Genomic DNA, 20,129 nt, shown 5'->3' with positions numbered 1-20,129 from the left:
ATAACGTTTGTGGACAGAATTTCGAGGCGCAGCTGAGGGGGTTAGGGTTTGGTGGTCTCAGAATTGCATCTCTGCTTTTTGCAGATGATGTGGTTCTGTTCGCTTCATCAAGCCGTGATCTCCAACTCTCACTGGAGCGGTTCGCAGCCGAGTGTGAAGCGGCTGGGATGAGAATCGACACCTCCAAATCTGAGACCATGGTCCTCAGTCGGAAAAGGGTTGCGTGCCCTCTCCGGGTCGGGGATGAAATCCTGCCCCAAGTGGAGGAGTTCACATATCTTGGGGTCTTGTTCACAAAAGAGGGAAGAATGGAACGGGAGATCGACAGGCGGATCTGTGCAGTGTCTGCAGTGATGCGGACTTTGCATCGGTCCGTTGTGGTAAAGAAGGAGCTAAGCCGAAAGGCGAAGCTCTCAATTTACCGGTCGATCTACGTTCCTACCCTCACCTATCGTCACGAGCTGTGGGTCGTGACCGAAAGAACAATATCCCGGATACAAGCGGCCGAAATGAGTTTCCTCCGCAGGGTGTCCAAGCTCTCCCTTAGAGATAGGGTGAGAAGCTCGGTCATCCGGGAGGAGAGCCGCTGCTCCTCCACATCGAGAGGAGGCATATGAGCTGGCTGGGGCATCTGATTCGGATGCCTCCCGGACGCCTCCCTGGTGAGGTTTTCCGGGCACGTCCCACCGGGAGGAGACCCCGGGGACGACCCAGGACACGCTGTAGAGAGTACGTTATTCGGGTGGCCTGGGAACGCCTCGGGATCCCCTCGGAAGAGCTGGAGGAAGTGGCTGGGCAGAGGGAAATCTGGGCGTCCCTGCTAAAGCTACTGCCCCCGCGACCTGACCTTGGATAAGCGGTAGAAAATGGATGGGTGGATGGACCCCCCACCCCATAAATGTACATACTAATAATATCCTCTATCCGTATTGTATTTTAATTTTTATCTATCTATCTATCTATCTATCTATCTATCTATCTATCTATCTATCTATCTATCTATCTATCTATCTATCTATCTATCTATCTATCTAACCTCGTGAGAAACCTGTTTTTTTTACATCTTAGTTGCAATGCGTGACTGTTAATGTGTACAATACAAGTGTACAGATTTAAACATTGAACTAATATAAGTCATGAATAGCTACGAAGAAAGAAACTCAAGTATCGCGAGAAGAGGCCGTTTCTGCCCGGGAGCTGTGTCATCATCTCCCGCGCATGTAAGCCGCCATCTTGTCGTGTCGAGGAGGAGAAGAGAGAGACAAGACACAGCTTGCTTGCTTGCTTCAGATATGGCGGATTACAGCAGCGTGGCTCCACCGTCCAGCGGCGGCGGCGGAATGAATGAGGCTTTTAAAGACGCTCTCCAGCGAGCACGACAGGTGAGAAAAGCCGCTGAGGTTCTTCCTAGTAGGTCATAATGTTGTTTTCGGTTCGGCAATGTCAGGTTACGCACTGCTAAATCCCCCCGCCCGCTCCTGCTGGCCTTGCGTCGGGCTAAGCTAACGCAAGATGCTAACGTGACGCCACAACGCTGGTTACCGAAAATACAAAAAAGAGGCCACACGACTGAAAGATTTGCAAATATGTGGCCATGCAAATGTGTAAGTAGGCGGTATCTGCTTTAAAATACGTGTAAAAGTAGGTCGAAACGCGGTCGTATGACGCGCTCCTTTGTTGGGGGCCACACTTCCAGGGGTGAGTGTAGCACCAGGCCGCTGCCCTCGTGAGCCCGGACTGACATAACCTCTACTTCAAAGAATGCATGTTACCATAAAGCTATGTTTTTGTCGACATGTGTGTTTCAGATCGCAGCGAAAATCGGCGGAGATGGCGTTGCGCCCCCCCCGACGAGCGAGTTTGGCTACGGAGGCCAGAAAAGGCCCCTGGAGGACGCTGGTGGGTATTTTCCCATGCCTAACCTGAATATCGGTCAGTGGCTCAAATCGATTCCATGCCAGTTTGTTTAGTGATTGCTTGCCTGGTGTATGCATTTTAACGAATTAACCGAGCAAAAGTGTTTTCACCTCTGCCCTCCCTCATTAATCCTCATGCACATGCTTTTCCCATAAAGACATGTTTGGTGTAACTGTGTTCCTCTTGTTAACGTAAGATACGATACAACAGCCCTTATAACAATGTTTTTTTTTTCTCTCCAACAAATCAAAGGCTTGCTAAAACGATATTACACATTAAACCTTAAGCAGGGTGCACACAGTTTAACACTGTGACTGATGTGTTAAAAAAATGTGACAGACCCCACATGGCTAGGAAATCTTTTTACCATGTTACCGCACCTATTGTGTGTGGTATACCCCAGATGACCATAAGCTCAACGTCTGAACTAAAAATTTAAATTCTCCTCCCCCAAACCAGATGTCTGTTGTAGTACCTAGACTAACCTGTGAGACGTAGCACGGTGCCACAAGGCATCCAGAATCCTGGAAAATAGACAGGACAGTAATCATCCCCTCCATCGCTAGTGTTATGTTCTAGACTATAGGTGTCAAACTCGTGGCCCAGATGTGGCCCGCCACATAATTTGATGTGGCACCGCAAAAGGAAATCGTGTGTCAACTTCCATGATTCTTGCTAAAATCTGAACAAAAATTCAAAATTGTCATGTCATGAACAACAATGTTGAGATGGCATTTTTCTGCTACCAATCCTCTTTTTACAGTAACTTGATCAATAGTTGAACAAACTATTATCCTTCTGATTTTAAAACTAGTTACCCCTCAATTTGTTGTGTGTATAAAAGAATAGGATCAGGTATGGCTTCACTGTCCTAACGGCCCTCTGAGGGGAAATTGAAATGACAATGTGGCCCTTGACAAAAATCAGTTTGACACCCCTGTATCTCGATGACTCCCGCAATGTGAAATCTGCGACATAGAAATAAACTATTTAAATACACCCTATGCCTGTCTTTATAGCATATACGGCAGTTACTTTTTTTTTAAGGTCTTGAAACACATTTTTAAAACAATACAAATACATTCAATCCCATTATAATGTACTGAGAGAGAGCAAGAGCAATGGATAACACAAATATAGTACAAACAGTATAGAAAATAGAGTAACAACTGCAATAATGCTTACAAAAGAAACCAGCAATGTAGTGGAACTGGAAAGTGTGAACCGCAATATATCGGGTGATTACTGTACTGGATGAAAAAACAATCTAGGCTAACTGTTGGATCTATTCTATATAACATCACAATCACAGTGTCACTGACTCGCCCAATATCAGTGGTAATCACACAAGGATTTGCTATCATAAATATTCAACCGTTTTAAAATTTACGGTTCAGAATCAGGGTAGAAAAATCCCTGTTAACACACTCTACAGCAGGGGTGTCAAAATAATTTTTGTTGCGGGCCACATTGTAGTTACGGCTTTCCTCGGAGGGCCGTTATGACCGTGAACCCATATAAAATATTGTCTCATTTAATGACATAAACACAACAAATTGATGCATAACTAGTTTTAAAATCAGAAGCCACTAAAAAATATTCAACTATGATTATATTAATTTTAAAAAGGTGATTGGTAACATAAAATGCTTGCAATATCTCAACATTATACAAGACACCAATTTTGGTATTTTCACAAGAAAAATGAAGTCGACACATGATTTGCTGTTGCGGGCCACATAAAATTATTTTGCGGGCCGGATCTGGCACACGGGCCACCAGTTTGACATAAGCTCTACAAGATGCATACACCACAGGATAATCTTTGAGACATCTGAGAATTGAGCATTTGCTGACTTTGATCCAGGGCGATAGAAATGAAAGATTTGGCCCAGTTAGTAGTCTGTGTACCCTGCTTTTGGGCAATGTTGGCTAAATTAATAGACTCCACAATGTTAATTAACCCCAATAAAGAATTAATTGTTGAAGGGCTGTGGTATTTTTGAATGTTCTTAATAGGTGCACGCAATAAATTGAGATGTGTATATATAGGTAACATGTTGATGGTATCTTGAATGCACTCACTGTGATATTTGATATAAAAAGTTTAGTGACTGGAAGCTGTACTAGTATGGTCACCCCTTGCCATAAAGCTGTCGTTACGCAATGCTTTCAAATCGCTTCCAGTTTATGGGGTCAAAAATGGTGTGGGGACAATTGTAATGTTTGTTTTATCATGTTGTTACAGACCAACCCGAGACGAAGAAAGTGGCGACTAATGATGGTGAGTCATCTGAACATGCGAGTGTATAATGAGTGTATAGTTCATAACTTGGTTATATCTCCTAACTATTGTTTTTTTTCCAGCTTTTTCTGCTATGGGAGCAATGGGAGGCCCCCCAAGGTGAGCTCGTTTAGCAGAGAGCAGTACTAGGACTAAAACGATTAATCGAATAATTCGATCAAAAGTTGAAACTGTGCAGTGATCATTTTTCCACACAGATTTATGTTATTGCAGACTCACGCATCGCTCTGTGTAGAAATAAGTTAGGGTTATGGCAGTGAGCCAGAAGGAAAGTGTGCATAAAAGGTAGAATGTCCGAAGTTTGCAAACATTTCACATTTAAAGAAGATAAAGTGCAATGTGTCCACTGCAAAGCAGAACTAAGGAAGCACCACAGCACTACTATGATCACCAACACTGGGTATTAATGTTACCTAATATATTCTACCACCACTAATTGGAATGCATTGTAATGCCCACACAAGTGGTCAAAAATGGATACAGCCGCTGGTGCATTTTCTACAGCTTTATTGAACAAACACTAACACAATAAATGCGTAATGGTCCCATTCCTACACAAGCTGCAATGGCCACAACTGATGCCCAGGCATTCAACAGTATGCAGTCTGGCTAACGGTTAGCCAGTTAGCAGCCAGCCCCTAACCTGGGCTTACACCAGCCAACGCTATACTCACATTCACTGACTCCCACGTCACTTGCCAGGCCCTACTTTTTAAAGCCCCACACAGTCAAAGCCACAGATTATACTGTGGTACGTGAGAATGGTGACCCAAAATGGTCAATAGCTGCACCTCGCAGGCACATTTTGTAGTTTAATAATGCAAAATCAGTTTTTATCTCGATTTTTACTCGATTAATCGGAGTAGTTGGTAGAAGAATCGATTCTATAATTTCCTCAAACATTGCACTGTGCTAACCCACCCCCAGATCAATATCAGAGGAATTCAAGGTTCCCGATGGAATGGTTGGATTCAGTAAGTTCACTTGTGAATATCAGTTGTTTCTGTTGTGAAATACAAAAATGTGGTGACACTTAGTCCTTTTGTCTAGTTATTGGAAGAGGCGGTGAACAAATCTCACGTCTGCAGCAGGAGTCTGGCTGCAAAATACAGATTGCACCTGGTAGGTTTAGTGTTTAGCCATGAGAAGTAGTTTTATTTTTGCTTGCATTGATTAAATTTGCTTTGTCTTGTAGACAGTGGAGGTATGCCCGATCGATCAGTGACATTGACGGGAGGACCCGACGCAATCCAGTAAGTATTTTAAATCGCAAGCATCATGTTTTCCATCAATCTATTTTTCGTGCCACTTATCCTTACTAGGGTCGCGGGTGTGCTAGAGCCTATCCCAGGTGACTCTGGGCAAGAGGCGAGGTACACCCTGAACTGGAATTTGAGGCATCATGTTTTTGTTATTTTGTAAACAATGATGTCTGACTTAGTTCTCGTCTTTCTGACAGGATGGCAAAGAGGCTGCTCACGGAGATCGTCGAGAAGGGACGGCCGTCCCCAGCGTTCCACCACAACGACGGCCCAGGCATGACTGTTCAGGAGATTATGGTCCCTGCCTCGAAAGCTGGCCTCGTCATTGGCAAGGGAGGAGAGACCATCAAGAGCCTTCAGGTGAGTGTTTTGTCTGTCGGAGAAACCAAAGTTGCCTTCGACTGCATGGTAACTTGGCTGTTGCCATGCAGGAGAGAGCTGGAGTGAAGATGGTCATGATTCAAGATGGCCCCCAAAACACAGGTGCAGACAAACCTCTCCGCATTTCGGGAGAACCCTTTAAAGTTCAGGTGGGTGATAGCCTTTTGAAATTTTGTTTCTAGAGATGAGGCTGTGACATTTTTTCCCCTCATATAATGGTCTTTCTACAGCAAGCCAAAGAGATGGTGATGGAGCTGATCAGAGACCAGGGCTTCAGAGAGCAGAGGGGCGAGTACGGGTCCAGAATTGGAAGTGGTGGCGAGAGCTTAGACGTGAGTTACGTTTCTTTCTAGAAGGACAGAATTTTGGGTGGTGTGCTCACCATGTTTCTTTTTTTCTCCTCAAGGTTCCTGTTCCCCGGTTTGCAGTCGGAATAGTCATTGGCAGAAATGGAGAGATGATCAAGAAGATCCAGAGTGACACAGGGGTCAGGATCCAGTTTAAACAAGGTTTGTTATTGCTGCCGTCTTGAATACCTTTTTTGTAGTGTCGGTCAATGATTAAAACTCATGCACCACGCTGATAAGCTGATGGATAACCCTAACCCTATTTGTCTGAGACCTAAGCTCAAGATGCAATACGAGGAAATCAGTCAAATACAAGTGCAGCTTCTAATTTATCTCGTTCTCGCTTTCTAGATGATGGCAGTGCACCAGACAGGATAGCACAGATAATGGGTCCTCCTGACCAGGCTCAGCACGCAGCAGAGATAATTTCGGACCTGCTGAGGAGCGTCCAGGCCGGCGGGCCTCCGGGCCACGGTGGAGGTGGTGGTGGGGGCGGCAGAGGCAGAGGACGCGGGCAGGGCAATTGGAACATGGGGCCCCCTGGTGGCCTCCAGGAGTTCACCTTCACCGTCCCAACCATGAAGACAGGCCTCATCATTGGAAAAGGCACGATGACCTAATGGTTACCTTTTGACAAAGCCATCTGACTGGGTAGAAATAATAATGGATGAATTGTCCTCCAGGTGGTGAGACCATCAAAGGGATCAGCCAACAGTCGGGGGCCAGGATTGAGTTGCAGAGGAATCCTCCTCCCAACTCTGACCCCAATGTCAAGATGTTCACGGTCAGGGGCTCGCCTCAGCAGATCGACTATGCCAGGCAGCTGGTAGAGGAGAAGATTGGAGTGAGTAAAGGGTGTCTATCTACAGTAGGGGTGGGGAGTGTAGGTTTCAATCACATGGCCTGTGTCTACTGCAGGAACTGCACTCTGGAACTTCTGGTGGAATGTTTTTTTTTTCTGGAATGGAAACTATTGTCTAGTTTACTGTTGTAGTATGGTGATGTATAAATGCCAAAAGATGACCCTGTCCTTGATGGGGTAGTACAAATTGTACAAAGTAGTACCGCCACCGCGTAGTGGGTTCCGGAATGGGAGTTATCCCGATCTGATCACCTAACTTTCATCTGATTGGAATAGTGAGGAAAAATATCTTTCTTTTTTAAAATTTGATATAGGGTTAGATGGGGCAGGTAATCAAAAATCAAGTGACTTGGAGTCTACAGCTGTTCGCTTAGGCAATACTTGTCATTGTTTTTCAATTGCTTTGATATTCCTCTCTACATCCACTTACTACTGCATTGTGGGTGTTACAGAGTACACAGCTGCATCATGTTACTTTAGTGCAAGGTATTACAAGTGCCATTAACTTTAAGCACCTGGAACTTTCAGTGGAAATTGACACTAGTATATTTAAATGCAACGTTCCTCAGTTAAGTGTTTATTTATTTATTTATTTTTTGGTCATCTAGGGACCTGTCACTCCAATGGGTGGACCACATGGCCCCCCTGGTCCACATGGAGGTCCGGGCCCACATGGTCCTCCTGGCCCACCAGGACCACCTGGTGCTCCCATGGGTCCGTACAACCCCGGGCCTTACAACCAGGGACCCCCAGGACCACAGTAAGTACATTGCTCGTTTTTCTATAAACTTTGAAATGTGACCATTTTGTGAAACTTCTCTTTTTCTCTTTGATTAGTGGTCCCCCAGCACCTTACCAGCCTCAGGGGTGGGGCAACGGCTATCCGCACTGGCAGCAGGGCCAGCCTGATCCAAGTAAGGATCTGACATCTTTGAACTGAGCTTTTATTGTGATCAAATTTGTCTAAAAGTCTTTTTTGTGTTGCTCACTATGGGTTCAGACAAAGCAGCAGCTGACGCTAACGCCGCAGCGTGGGCGGCCTACTATGCCCAATACGGCCAGCAACCTCAGGCTCCCATGACGCCCACGGGTGCAGCGCCGGGCACCACTCAGTCCAACGGTCAAGGTAATGTTCCCCCCCCCCAACGGCATTAGCTTGGAAGTGTAGCTTAGCCGACTAGCTGTCATTGGTCTAGCTGGTTTTGGGTGACAGGAGACAAGTGTTCATTTCCCCCCCCCTCCCCCCGGTTATTTTTAAATTTTTACTTTTTTTTTTTTTTTTAAAGTTAGGGACAGGGTAGAGTTCCCGGCCATCTTAAGGTTGACAGCCCCGTGGAGGAGGAAGGCCTACTCGGAATGATTGACGAATTACAAGTACCGTTTTTTTTAACAGGTGACCCACAGGCTGCAGGTCAGAGTGGACAGGCAGATTACACCAAGGCCTGGGAGGATTATTACAAGAAAATGGGTATATGAATGTAGTACTCAGTGTACACCTATTTTAACATGCGTCAGTCTAAACAGCAACTAGGCTGTCAATACGCTTTTTTTCCACTATCACCAGGACTGGGTAGTTGTCAGTATTTCAGGCCCTCAGTGGAGTGTAGTTTTTAATTTATTTATTTTTTTGCGCACCTCCACTCAGTTTGACCATGAGCAGCCTGTGCTGTTTAGACTGCACCACACTCAATGTCTCCTGGACTGAACCACCTTTTCATGCGCTTAGGAGTAGTTTTCTTCAAGATGTAGTTGTTCTTTGGATGTGCTATAGTTGTCTCACTCCTGTAAAAAGTGTTTACTCATTGTAATGTGTGGGATGTTGCTGGAATGCTGCTGCTGACAGCAGGTGATTGAGCTCTACACTGACGAATACGTTATGTCGCTGCAGGGCAACAGAGTCAACAACCTCAGGACTACACCAAAGCCTGGGAGGAGTATTATAAGAAGCAAGGTGAGCTGTTTTCTATACAGTTGGAAGGAATGGGCGGCTGTGCTCACGCAGCGCTCTGCAGTCCAGACGTTGCACCCACAGCCTCCCAAGACGAAGGCAAAAGGTTTCTGACCCCCGCTCAAAGACCTGGGTGGTGGGTTCGTTCCCCTTCTTACAAATAGAACCTGTCTCTATCCTATAGTGGGGCAAAACAGTATTTAGTCAGCCACCAATTGTCCCAAGTTCTCCCACTTAATAAGATGAAGAGAGGCCTGTAATTTTCATCATAGGTATACCTCACCTATGAGAGACAAAATGAGAAAAATTAAATCCAGAAAATCATTGTGCGATTTTTAATGAATTGGTAAATTCCTCTGTAAAATAAGTATTTGGTCACCTGCAAACAGCAAGATTTCTGGCTCTCACAGCCCTGTAACTACTTTAAGAGCCCCCTCTGTCCTCCACTCGTTACCTGTATTAATGGCACCTGTTTGAACTCATCCGTATAAAAGACACCTGCCCACAACCTCAAACCGTCACACTCCAAACTTCACTGTGGCCAAGACCAAAGAGCTGTCAAAGGACACCAGAAACAAAAGTGTAGACCTGCAGGAGGCTGGAAAAACTGACCCTGAAATAGGTAAGCAGATTGGTGTGAAGAAATCAACTGTGGGATCAGTTACTGTATTTTCACGACCATAAGGTGCACCGTATTAAAAGGCGCAGTCTCAGTTACGGGGTCTATCTCTGTATTTAACACATAAGGCGCACAGTATTGGGCGCAGGCATGGTAAAACATACGCTATCTTAAAACATACAGTAGCATGCATGCACGCTAAAACAATGTTTTTAAAAAGGCAGCGGGAGCAAAACTGAGTTGGGTTGTACTTTATTGAAGTATTTAACAATACTTACGTTATTTTTTTATCAATCCTCATCCACAAATCCATCAAAGTCCTCATGTTCTGTATCCGAAATGAACAGCTGGCCAAGTTCTCCATCAAACAGGCCAGGTTCCCTCTCATCATTGTTGGAGTCAGTCTCGTTGCCGTGCGGCTCCTCAGAAATGATGCCGGCTTTTACAAAAGCTCGAACAACAGTGCAAGCAGACACGTTAGCCCAAGCATCCACAATCCATTCACAAATTGTGGCGTAACTCGCCCGGCGCTGCCTCCTAGTCTTAGTAAAGTTGTGTTCGCCATCTGTCATCCATGGCTCCCACGCCGCTCGCAACTTCACTTTGAACGCCCGAGTTATTGCACTCAGTCGAATGGTGACTGTAGAGACTTCTCCTGGCTGTTCTTTGCTCATTAATCCATTGCTCGAGTTGGTCTTCCAACTCGGGCCACCTCGCCTTGTTTCCGCGGAACCTCACCTTCGTCTTCTTGACTTAGCAAAGCTCGTTTTCCTGCTTCCCCCTCTTGCGAACCATGGATTTGTTGATCTTGAATTCTCTCAAGGCTGCTCGATTCCCATGTTCCGCCACGTAACTGATAGCTTGCAGCTTAAAATGTGCTTCGTAAGCGTATCGCGTAATAGCTCGCGAACTCGAGGCGAAAGCCACCTACAAAATAAAAGCTTCCCAATAATACGGACGTTAGTGCTCTTCAGTTAAGGAATGCAACCATCCATCCATCCATCCATTTTCTGAGCCGCTTCTCCTCACTAGGTTCGCGGGCGTGCTGGAGCCTATCCCTGTTATCATCGGGCAGGAGGCGGGGTACACCCTGAACCGGTTGCCAGCCAATCGCAGGGCACATAGAAACAAACAACCATTCGCACTCACAGTCATGCCTACGGGCAATTTAGAGTCTCCAATTAATGCATGTTTTTGGGATGTGGGAGGAAACCGGAGTGCCCGGAGAAAACCCACGCAGGCACGGGGAGAACATGCAAACTCCACACAGGTGGGGACGGGGACTGTGAGGCTGACGCTCTAACCAGTCGGCCACCGTGCCGCGGAATGCAACCAGCAAAGTTAATTAGAATCTTGAGATGCATTAAAAAATGTAGTTTATTTGATATCTTAGGAAAAATAAATGGTAAATGGACTGCACTTATATAGCGCTTTATCTCCATCATCACAGTGCCCAAAGCGCCTGACAAAGCCTCATATTCACACACACATTCATAAACCAATGCGCGACTGCTGCCATGCGAGGCGGTGCCAGGCGCACTGGGAGCAAATTAGGGTTCAGTGTCTTGCCCAAGGACACTGCGACATGCGGACAGTTGTAGCAGGGATTCGAACCTGTTCTACCTACTGAGCCAAAGCCACCCCAACATAATCCCATTGGTATCGCAAGACAAATCCAGATCTGTGTGACAGACCACCAAGGACGCGACTAAAAGAGGTTTGATGAAGATCTGATATTGTATTCCAGAATAAAAGTCTCAAACTGCATATTTTTCTGTCATTACCCATGACTGAAAAAATCTGAGATGCGTCCATATTATTGTGAGGCTTTTATTTTATTGGTGGCTTTCGCCGCGAGTTGGCGACTTATTACCGTAATGCCTAGTATGAACAAAATTAGGGGCGGCTAGCTTGACTGCTACTTCACGAGTCGAGGCTGGCTTTGACCGCAGTCATTTTTGGGGGTCCTTAGCCAAACCGATCCACATACTGGAACTATATACCTACTGAAGCGTGTCTTTAGCATCCTCTGTCATGCGCACCCTTCCACCTTTACGTCCGCATGCTGTGCTCAGTCACGTCCGCCTTCCTCCATATAAGCAGCGTGTCGACAGGAAATGCTCCCAGTTAGTCAAGCGCAGCGCTCATCACACATTTATAGGTTTTGGAACTCTGTGCACACATAAGGTGCCCCGTCCATTTTGGAGAAGTGCCCCTTACTCTATTTTCACGACTATATTAGAAAATGGAAGACATACTGATAGACCACTGATAATCTCCCGCTATCTGGGGATCCACGCAAGATCTCACCCCGTGGGGTCAAAATGATCACAAGAACGGTGAGCAAAAATCCCAGAACCACACGGGGGGGGGGGGACCTAGTAACTGACCTGGAGAGAGCTGGGACCAAAGTAGCAAAGGCTACCATCAGTAACACACTAGACCGCCAGAGACTTGAGTCCTGCAGTGGCAGACCCCCTGCTTAAGCCAGTACATGTCTGGGCTGTTTTTCTGCAAAGGGACCAGGACGACTGATCCGTGTAAAGGAAAGAATGAATGGGGCCATGCATTGTGAGATTTTGAGTGAAAACCTCCTTCCATCAGCAAGGGCATTGAAGATGAAACGTGGCTGGGTCTTTCAGCATGACAATGATCCCAAACACACCGCCCGGGCAACAAAGGAGTGGCTTCGTAAGAAGCATTTCAAGGTCCTGGAGTGGCCTAGCCAGACTCCATATCTCAACCCCATAAAAAATCTTTGGAGGGAGTTGAAAGTCTGTGTTGCCCAGCGACGGCCCCAAAACATCACTGCTGTTGAGATCTGCATGGAGGAATGGGTCAAAATACCAGCAACTGTGTGTGAAAACCTTGTGAAGACTTATAGAAAACGTTTGACCTCTGTCGTTGCCAACAAAGGGTATATAACAATGTATTGAGATGAAATTTTGTTATTGACCAAATACTTATTTTCCACCATATATTGCTAATAAATTCTTGAAAGATTTTCTGGAATTTTTTTTTCTCATTTTGTCTCTCATAGGTGAGGTATACTTATGATAAAAATTACAGGACTCTCATCTTTATAAGTGTGAGAACTTAATTGAACATAATTGGTGGCTGACTAAATACTTTTGCCCCACTGCAGATGTCAAAATGTATTCTCATGTGGTCGTTTTGACCTAAGACAATCTTATTAGTTTGATTAACAATCAATGTTTTAGAAATGGACTATTTCTTAGGGACTTTTCCAGTTAGACCTGCTTTTCATTGTTTCTTGTAATTGTTTCTGTGGCCACACCTGTTGGTATTGTATAACCTATCGTTGAAAGTAGTTCATCAGGGTATACTCGTTTTCACTTGCGAGCCAGCAAAATGTAGTTTTAGCTTGTAGTTATGTTGAATTTGCTTGTCAGTATCTTGTTTTGAATTTAGCTGAAAAAATTTCCTGATGGAAGGTTCATGTCACAACTAGTTGTGCAAAAAGCTACATTGAGTTTACTTTAATAGGATGACAGACAGTAACTGAAGTGGGACATTTTGAGTAAATTTTTTTTAGTTACCTCTTGAATTATTTGGATTGTATTCATGTTTAACATTTTCATAAAGAGGAAACGATGTAAATGTGAAGTTATGCCACATCTATGCAAATCAGTCACCTTTCGGTGAAGTTTTCCCTTTTGAACTCAAAATAGGCCATTTATGTGAATCGTATAGATCCGATGAGTTTTTCTTGGGGGGCCTGGGGGTCACCGTCACTGTCGTCATAGGCTGTTTCGTACTCCTTGCAGCTAGATCCATTGCACACATCAACTTTCCACACACAGGTGTAATTGTGAATGTTACTCCGCAGCAGACTAATATGCGAGCGCATTGGCCTGAGGTTCCGCCTGTGCGCTCGGGACCTGCTTTGGATAGATAAGTCACAAGAGTCGATGAGACCAGAAAAAACACTTCCGCCGCTTCTGCTGTTAAGAAGTAACGGTACTTTTACTCCGTTACAATGATCTAAATGTGGCTCGCTACTTTGATCAATTATTGCTTAGTAACTATTTCGTGCGCGGCTTCCCCATCGGGTGCTTTTTGTGCCAATCCAATTTAAGCGCTAGTGACGTTCAAGTCTAGTTCACCAATCAAACGACACAAAGTCACATGACCTTGTTTTGGTTTTCCCGGGCATAGGCACTACCTAAACCAGCCCGGCTTATTGTCGTGCCATGTTGGGAAGGTTGTCGTTACTATGAAGGCAACCCTGTTTACACCAATGTCCAGCGGTTGGAGTTCGCTGGCAGTTGCTGCACCATGGTAGTCCTTGCGCGGATGGCGCCTTTTCATAAATCGGAAGCACCAAGACGGACCTCCTTGAAAGTGTTCGATCTTTGTCTTGTGCTATTATTATTCCTTTCAGTCGAATGGTGACTGTAGAGACGCTTCTCCCGGCTGTTCTTATGCTTGATTTTGAATTCTCTCACGGCTGCTCTATTCCCATTTACAACAGTGTAACGGATAGCCTGTAGTTTGAATTTTGCCTCGCAGGCATATCTCTTTGCTGATGCCATTTTCGGGGGTTCTTAGCCAAACAAATGTTGTTTAGCAGCATACCGGTAGTACAGTATACCTACTGGAGACGTGGCAGAGGTAAGCGTACGTACTGTACGTAGCTTTACGTAATGTTCTCTAATTGGTTTATCGCTGCCAGCGTACTAAGTCGGCTTTACACGATCAGGATTTTTGGGGCCGATCAGCGAGTTTAAAAAAACCGATAACTGATCCAATCACAAGATGGAGGAATGTGTCTATTGAAATGACCTGTTCATTTACTGTATATACTTGTGTACTTAATTGCTCAATTTTATATTTACAATAATGTATCTTTGTTCCTCTATTTATGCCAGTGGGGCATAGTGAGAGACAGAACAAATGAATGGTCTTCTATTAGATGGCAGGAAGTGCATACAGTAATTAATGTATCCACTTTGTGACATTTTTGTTTGTTGGTGTTGCGTGAGATTTTTCAATTGTAAAATATGTTCCTTGGCGCCATAAAGGTTGGAAATCACTGCTCTAGTCAGATCGTGTATTCTAATCATTCAGGTCAAACCAACATTACATGACAGAAATAATGGGTGCTATCTTACTGTAATTTAATTACTTTATTTTTAATTAAAATACTTCACCCACACTGAGATTGCGAGCCGTATCGTATTAAAAGTACGTGAACATACCTCAAGCAAGCCTTAAACGAACGTCCTCTCCTGTCCAGACTACCGGTGACCACCAACACACGTTTTCCCCATTTTGTCCTTAGAAAACACTCTGCGCGATCCAGCCTTGTTGTCGTCGCCACGGTAACGAGTGTATCCGGTCGCATTTGCGTTGACAAGATATAGCCCAATGATAGTAAAAACGGGGCGCGGTGGTATCGGAATACAAGATTTTATTGCAGTAATCTGACAGTGCAATTGTGAAAGAGCAAATTTGTCTTGTAGTCTGATCCAGGCATTACGTGTTGTCTGTTCCACACCGCCGACATGTTTATTTTTTTTTAAATAACTTTATTGGTTGTCAGATATTTCCAATACTATGTCAAAAGACACGCGACAAGGCTAAAAATAAACTAGCTTTTGGATTCAAATATACTGTGCACGATGGCGACGCGGAGTAAATGTCTTTTGCGGAGCCGATCAATGACGTCATTGATTGGATTGGCAAATTATGCCATTAAAGCCGATCAGCATAAAATGCTAAATATCGGCCGATACCGATCAGCGTGATAAAATCGGTGTAATGTCTAGTATGTAGTGTACGTATTACGTCCCTATGTCGGCGGGAAATGGTCCGAAAGTCAATGAAGCAGAGTGCTTACCAAAATCGCACCTTTTTACACATGTTGCACACACAAGGCGTACCGGGTTAAAAGGCGCACCGTCGATTTTTGAGAAAATTGAAGGATTTTAAGTGCTCCTTATAGTGCGGAAAATATGGTAATTATTTCACTGTGTACTTTTTACTTGAATATTTTGGGGAGCTACTTTTTACTTTTACTCGAGTCACATTATTGTCAAGCAACAGTACTGTTAATTGAGTACAATATTTGGCTACTCTACCTACCTCTGGAGCGGGCATCCTCTATTGTTACTCTTACATTTTTGCTCATCAGATCTGCCCATATTTTTGCGTTGAGGTGCTGCGGGTTGTGGTCCCAGCGGAACCGCGAAGCACACGTAACATCGGCGACAAGAGTTGATCCGCTAGTACATTTTGTATTAATTAGGAAGCACGCCTACAATTTTCTAATTAGTTTACGGATGTTAATGTTAAATGTATTAAGCGACGGAGCGATGTTAGGGATTATGTCACAACACAGAATGAACAAGCTTCAAATTCAGAAATGGGCAATAAAAACAGAAAAAATATTGTACTTAATATTTTCCTGGAGGATGCATTTGGGATGACCCTTTGAAGTTGGCAATAGTGACAAAAATTAAGTGAAACAGACAATGATTTTAGTCAATTCTTTTCCAGAATGAGAGTGCTTAAAGAGGAGGATGCTATTCATGTGGCACAGCTTGTAGCAGGCATCAGGTGCAGGTGGAGCTGGGCCTGGCTCAAGTTGGAGGCCAGAACAAAAAAAAAAAGCAAATGAGGCAGATTTTATTTTCATCTTAAATTTGTACATCAACATGTACTTGAGCGGCGTAAATGTTTTTTCTGCGTGAAGAATTTTTTTTGCCTTATTGTACTCTTCAGTCTTCCAGATTGCTTAATTTGTTAAAATAAAAAATATTCTCTGCTGGGGCCCGGGGATCCCCCCCAGACCACCCCCTACAATGTTTTATTTATTTATTACCTTTTTCATGCCTTTTGATGTTTGCATGTCTGTATACCAATGCACCATTACCCTTTAAATCTTGCGCACCCGGGTTTGGAAATCTGTTTTTAGAAAAAGAAGAAATCCAAGAATAGTACTGCTTTTGTTATGTGCCTTATCATGAAGTGTCCTGTCCGACTCCCTCCTCCCAGGTCAAGCGGCCCCTCAGGCAGCAGCACCGGCGGCCGCTGCGGCCCCCACCACTCAACCCGGCGGCCAGCCGGACTACAGTGCTGCTTGGGCTGAGTACTACCGGCAGCAGGCGGCTTACTATGGCACGGGCAACCCTCAGACCATGGGAGCGGCACCACAAGCCCCTCAGGTACGTGTCCCCGCTCCCCTTTTTGAATAACAATGTGCACGGAATAGTCCAATATGGCTTCTTAACCCCCTCCGCTTCCACAGGCTTTACAGGGTTCCGGCGTGAGCAGCAGCGTTCTAACCTCATAAACTTTCCTCCCTGTACAGGTTGTCCGCTGTTAATTCCTGCTGTTAACATGCATCGTATCTTCTATGTATTTCTCCTGCACAGGGCCAGTAATGTGAAGTGGACATAACGTATATGCTTCATTGTCGAACACAAAAATCCTATGTTAAATGTTTGGATGCAGACGCCTCGGTGATTTCCTTGGTTTGAAAGTGTTACACATAGATGGCAGTTTACCCAGCGAGCACGTCCTCTCTTCTCCATTCATGTTTTTTTTTTTTTCTTGTAAATGCTTTGTTTTTAGTGAGGCAACTCAACTCACATGGTCATTCCAGCCCTGTATCTACATTAAATGTGGTTAGAAGTCATGTTTATGATTGAACTGTAGACATTACCATGTAAATCATCTCAGTTTTAAAAAGGTATAAAAAATGCTTATTGCCTGTTGTGTTTTTTGCAATAAAACAAACTGAAACCTCCTGTGTTGGTAAGTTGGGGCTCACCTTCACGACAAGAGGGCGGGGAGCTATGTTATCTTAGCAACTAGCGGGCCACCTGTGGGTTGACACAAAGCAATGCTCTCCTGTTTCTCTCCAACTGTCTACAAGACGCTTGTTGATTGACACTTGCTGTTTGCTGCCATGCTTTTTCTTGATGAATTGAGCCAGGCGACTCGTGTGCGTTAAGTTATCGAGCTAGTATCCACATGCCATTTTTTCCCCCCTTGACGTGTAGACACTTCCTCCTCCACAGGCGAGTGTAGAAAAGCGGTAAGAACGTATATATATATTTGTTTCCCCCCACTCGTGATTGCAAAGAAATGTTGCCTATTGTTAGTGCTCCCTTATATTTTTCTTACAGGACAGTCAGGTAAATTGTATGATGCAATTTTTTTTGTCCTGCCCATGTACTCTTAATATGTACACATGTTTTTAAATGATAAAACCAATGCAAAAAGATAAATTTTTTTTGCTGTCCCACTGCTTTGTTAGTGTCTTACCCTATACGAGCAATGAGCTCTGTAGGCTCAGGCAGGGGGCGACTAACGCCGTCCACATCCAAGTTGAGCCCTCCTGTCCTGTAAGTACCAAAACTGACTACTGAGCCTAATGATGCTTGCAAAATACATTATATTTTTGTCAGATTTTGCCATTGCCCCTCCCTTTTGTCTTTGGGTAAGTATTCACTGTTGTGAAGCCAGGCGGTAGACTCTTGACTGTTGAATTCACTTTGTAGCGCTTGTCGGACACCATTTTAGTGGCATTGATGATTTGTATGTCGGTTACTCTTGCGCGGTTGTTGTTGCTGACTGTTCTCTTTAAATGCCCCTCCCTCCCCCTTCTCTCTTTTTACAAAATGGACATCGATCCAGATGATGTGCAGCGTAGCATGCTTACTTAGCCCTTATTCGTGTTGCCAATGTTCCATTTGAGCATGTCGTGCTAAGTCGTGGACTTGTCACATGAATATTGATTGATTGAGTACTGTTTAAAAGGCATTTGATTTGTAATGACCAGATCAGTAAAGGAGAAATCGTATTGACTGCAAATATATATATCTACATAGTGCAATATATATCTGATCTTTGCAGTGTTCTCCCCCAACCCCCCCAGACCTTGCACCTTAGGTTCTGCTGCAGTAATCCAGGTAAGCAAAGCCTAAGGAAACGATAGTGAAATACAGTGGAACCTCCAAAGAAGAACTATATCCAGAATTGAATGGAAAAATATGAATTAGTGTGATGTTGTGAAACATCTGTGAGGATAAATGCCACAACTGTGCTTTTGCCTTCTGGGTAGGGGGACAAGAAGGGTAGGGTCCCTGTGATCTTAGCCATAGAACAGGAAATGGAACGGCGATGTCTGAAAAGATCTGGCTACGGAGTACAATGGTACGAAAGTGGCAACAAGTGTTCCTATTTTTCCCATATCGCTAGTTTTACCACAGTTTTATTATACAGTTATAAACTTCTCTTTACACACGTCAGTTGAGGACCCCTGCCCCAATGTTGTGGGTGTAATACACCCATTTGAAAGTTGAATACAAGTTGTTTAGTACTTTTTCCTGTTATCAACGCATACATTGAAAATGAGTAGTAATCGACAATGGGATGAGTATTTTTGACACTTGTGGCTAATTAAACGTGGCCTCAGGTCAGATTGGCACAGGAACATGACTCGTGAGAAAGGAACGTGACAGGTTGGTTAAAACTGTCTTCATGACAACAATTTGATGCCAGAACCTATTCAAATGATAAATGCATCCCTCTGGTTTGGAAAACAACTTTGACGTGAACCTACGCCACTTAATTCCGCTTTGGAGGTTCCACTGTCTTGTTTTTCCGATTTGACCAGGTTTCCATCCATGCAAAGAAATGCTCACCCTGTAAATGAAATCATGCTGAACTGAAAAGTGACACACATGACTTGTACGACTTTGTGGACTTGACTCAAAAGTACAAACTGGTTGGTTATGAGGAAGTGCTGTGTATGTGTGCATAATTATGACACAGACCTTTTAAATTGTTCGTTTTTGAATTGTCGTGCATGTCCTGTAAAGCTGCAGCAGAAGGACAGGGCCATGATTTTTTTTGTTTTGTTTTGAAAAAGAAAATGCGTGATGTTGACAAATGTACTCTGGTGGTGTTTATTCTGCTGTAAAGCACAGTGCTGACGTACTCATTGAAACACCTTCACTTCTCGCTCACAGTGTTGGAGGACGCTGCAAGCTTAGGCGCTAGAATCAGAGCCTGTGGTAGTTTCTGCCGAGCGTAGGCCGGGCAAGAGCTCCAGTGCTTAAGGTAAAAAACAAAACAAAAAAACAGATCATTAAACAAGTAATGCAATTTTTTGTGACTGCAAAAAGTGCAAGTTAGGCATGTTTTCTGCTCGAGTTGACTGTTTTAACGCTGCCATAGTGATTTGAGTCGTTTGATGGTTGTCATTTATATTTCTAGTCGTCATGGTTGTTGCAATGAATGGTTTAGAAAGTTGGATGAGGACAGGAACTGAACTTTGAACATGATGTGTTGTGTCATTAAAATGTCCCACTCAGGCTCTGCGGGTTGGGGGGAGGGTTATTTAGCAGGAGGAAGCCTTCTAGAGGTAAACATGCTGTATTATATGCTCACTCCTACTGTCATGTTCATTATTAATAAAGGTGTCACAAATGAATTTGATGACTAAGTGGCTCA

At 44.2% G+C, this 20,129-nt stretch overlaps 1 protein-coding gene across 7 annotated transcripts; it reads left to right on the top strand.

The window, feature by feature from the left end:
* Positions 1–1,207: 1,207 nt before the first annotated feature.
* On the top strand, positions 1,208–20,109 carry fubp1 (far upstream element (FUSE) binding protein 1). 7 transcript variants are annotated; one of them, XM_061798462.1, is made up of 21 exons: positions 1,208–1,382; positions 1,809–1,932; positions 4,166–4,201; positions 4,285–4,321; positions 5,150–5,196; positions 5,273–5,344; positions 5,418–5,475; positions 5,545–5,595; positions 5,682–5,844; positions 5,916–6,014; positions 6,096–6,197; positions 6,272–6,374; positions 6,564–6,818; positions 6,896–7,056; positions 7,683–7,834; positions 7,912–7,988; positions 8,075–8,200; positions 8,468–8,542; positions 8,963–9,025; positions 16,662–16,831; positions 18,528–20,109. In XM_061798462.1, exons 1-21 carry the CDS (start codon positions 1,293–1,295, stop codon positions 18,561–18,563), a joined length of 2,097 nt encoding a protein of 698 aa, XP_061654446.1. In that variant the 5' UTR covers positions 1,208–1,292; the 3' UTR covers positions 18,564–20,109. The 7 variants fall into 7 exon arrangements, with proteins under 7 accessions (XP_061654446.1, XP_061654445.1, XP_061654447.1 ...); XM_061798461.1 differs by having other exon boundaries at positions 7,912–7,990; positions 8,071–8,200; XM_061798463.1 differs by having other exon boundaries at positions 1,209–1,382; positions 1,809–1,899; positions 7,912–7,990; positions 8,071–8,200.
* The last annotated feature ends 20 nt before the right edge of the window (positions 20,110–20,129 follow it).

This window comes from Phyllopteryx taeniolatus, chromosome 14 (genome assembly GCF_024500385.1).
Source record: "Phyllopteryx taeniolatus isolate TA_2022b chromosome 14, UOR_Ptae_1.2, whole genome shotgun sequence".
In the NCBI taxonomy this organism is placed as follows: Eukaryota; Metazoa; Chordata; class Actinopteri; order Syngnathiformes; family Syngnathidae; genus Phyllopteryx; species Phyllopteryx taeniolatus.
The sequence above is the reverse complement of the archived record's forward strand: the minus strand, read 5'-3'. Positions and strand labels throughout refer to the sequence as shown.

Excerpts from the sequence above, each read along its gene's own strand:
- fubp1 (XM_061798461.1), top strand. The coding sequence starts at position 1,293 with ATGGCGGATTACAGCAGCGTGGCTCCACCGTCCAGCGGCGGCGGCGGA. Across the intron at positions 5,596-5,681 it reads GACTCTGGGCAAGAGGCGAG|GATGGCAAAGAGGCTGCTCA; the intron begins GTACACCCTGAA and ends TCTTTCTGACAG. Across the intron at positions 7,991-8,070 it reads AGGGCCAGCCTGATCCAAGT|TCAGACAAAGCAGCAGCTGA; the intron begins AAGGATCTGACA and ends CTCACTATGGGT.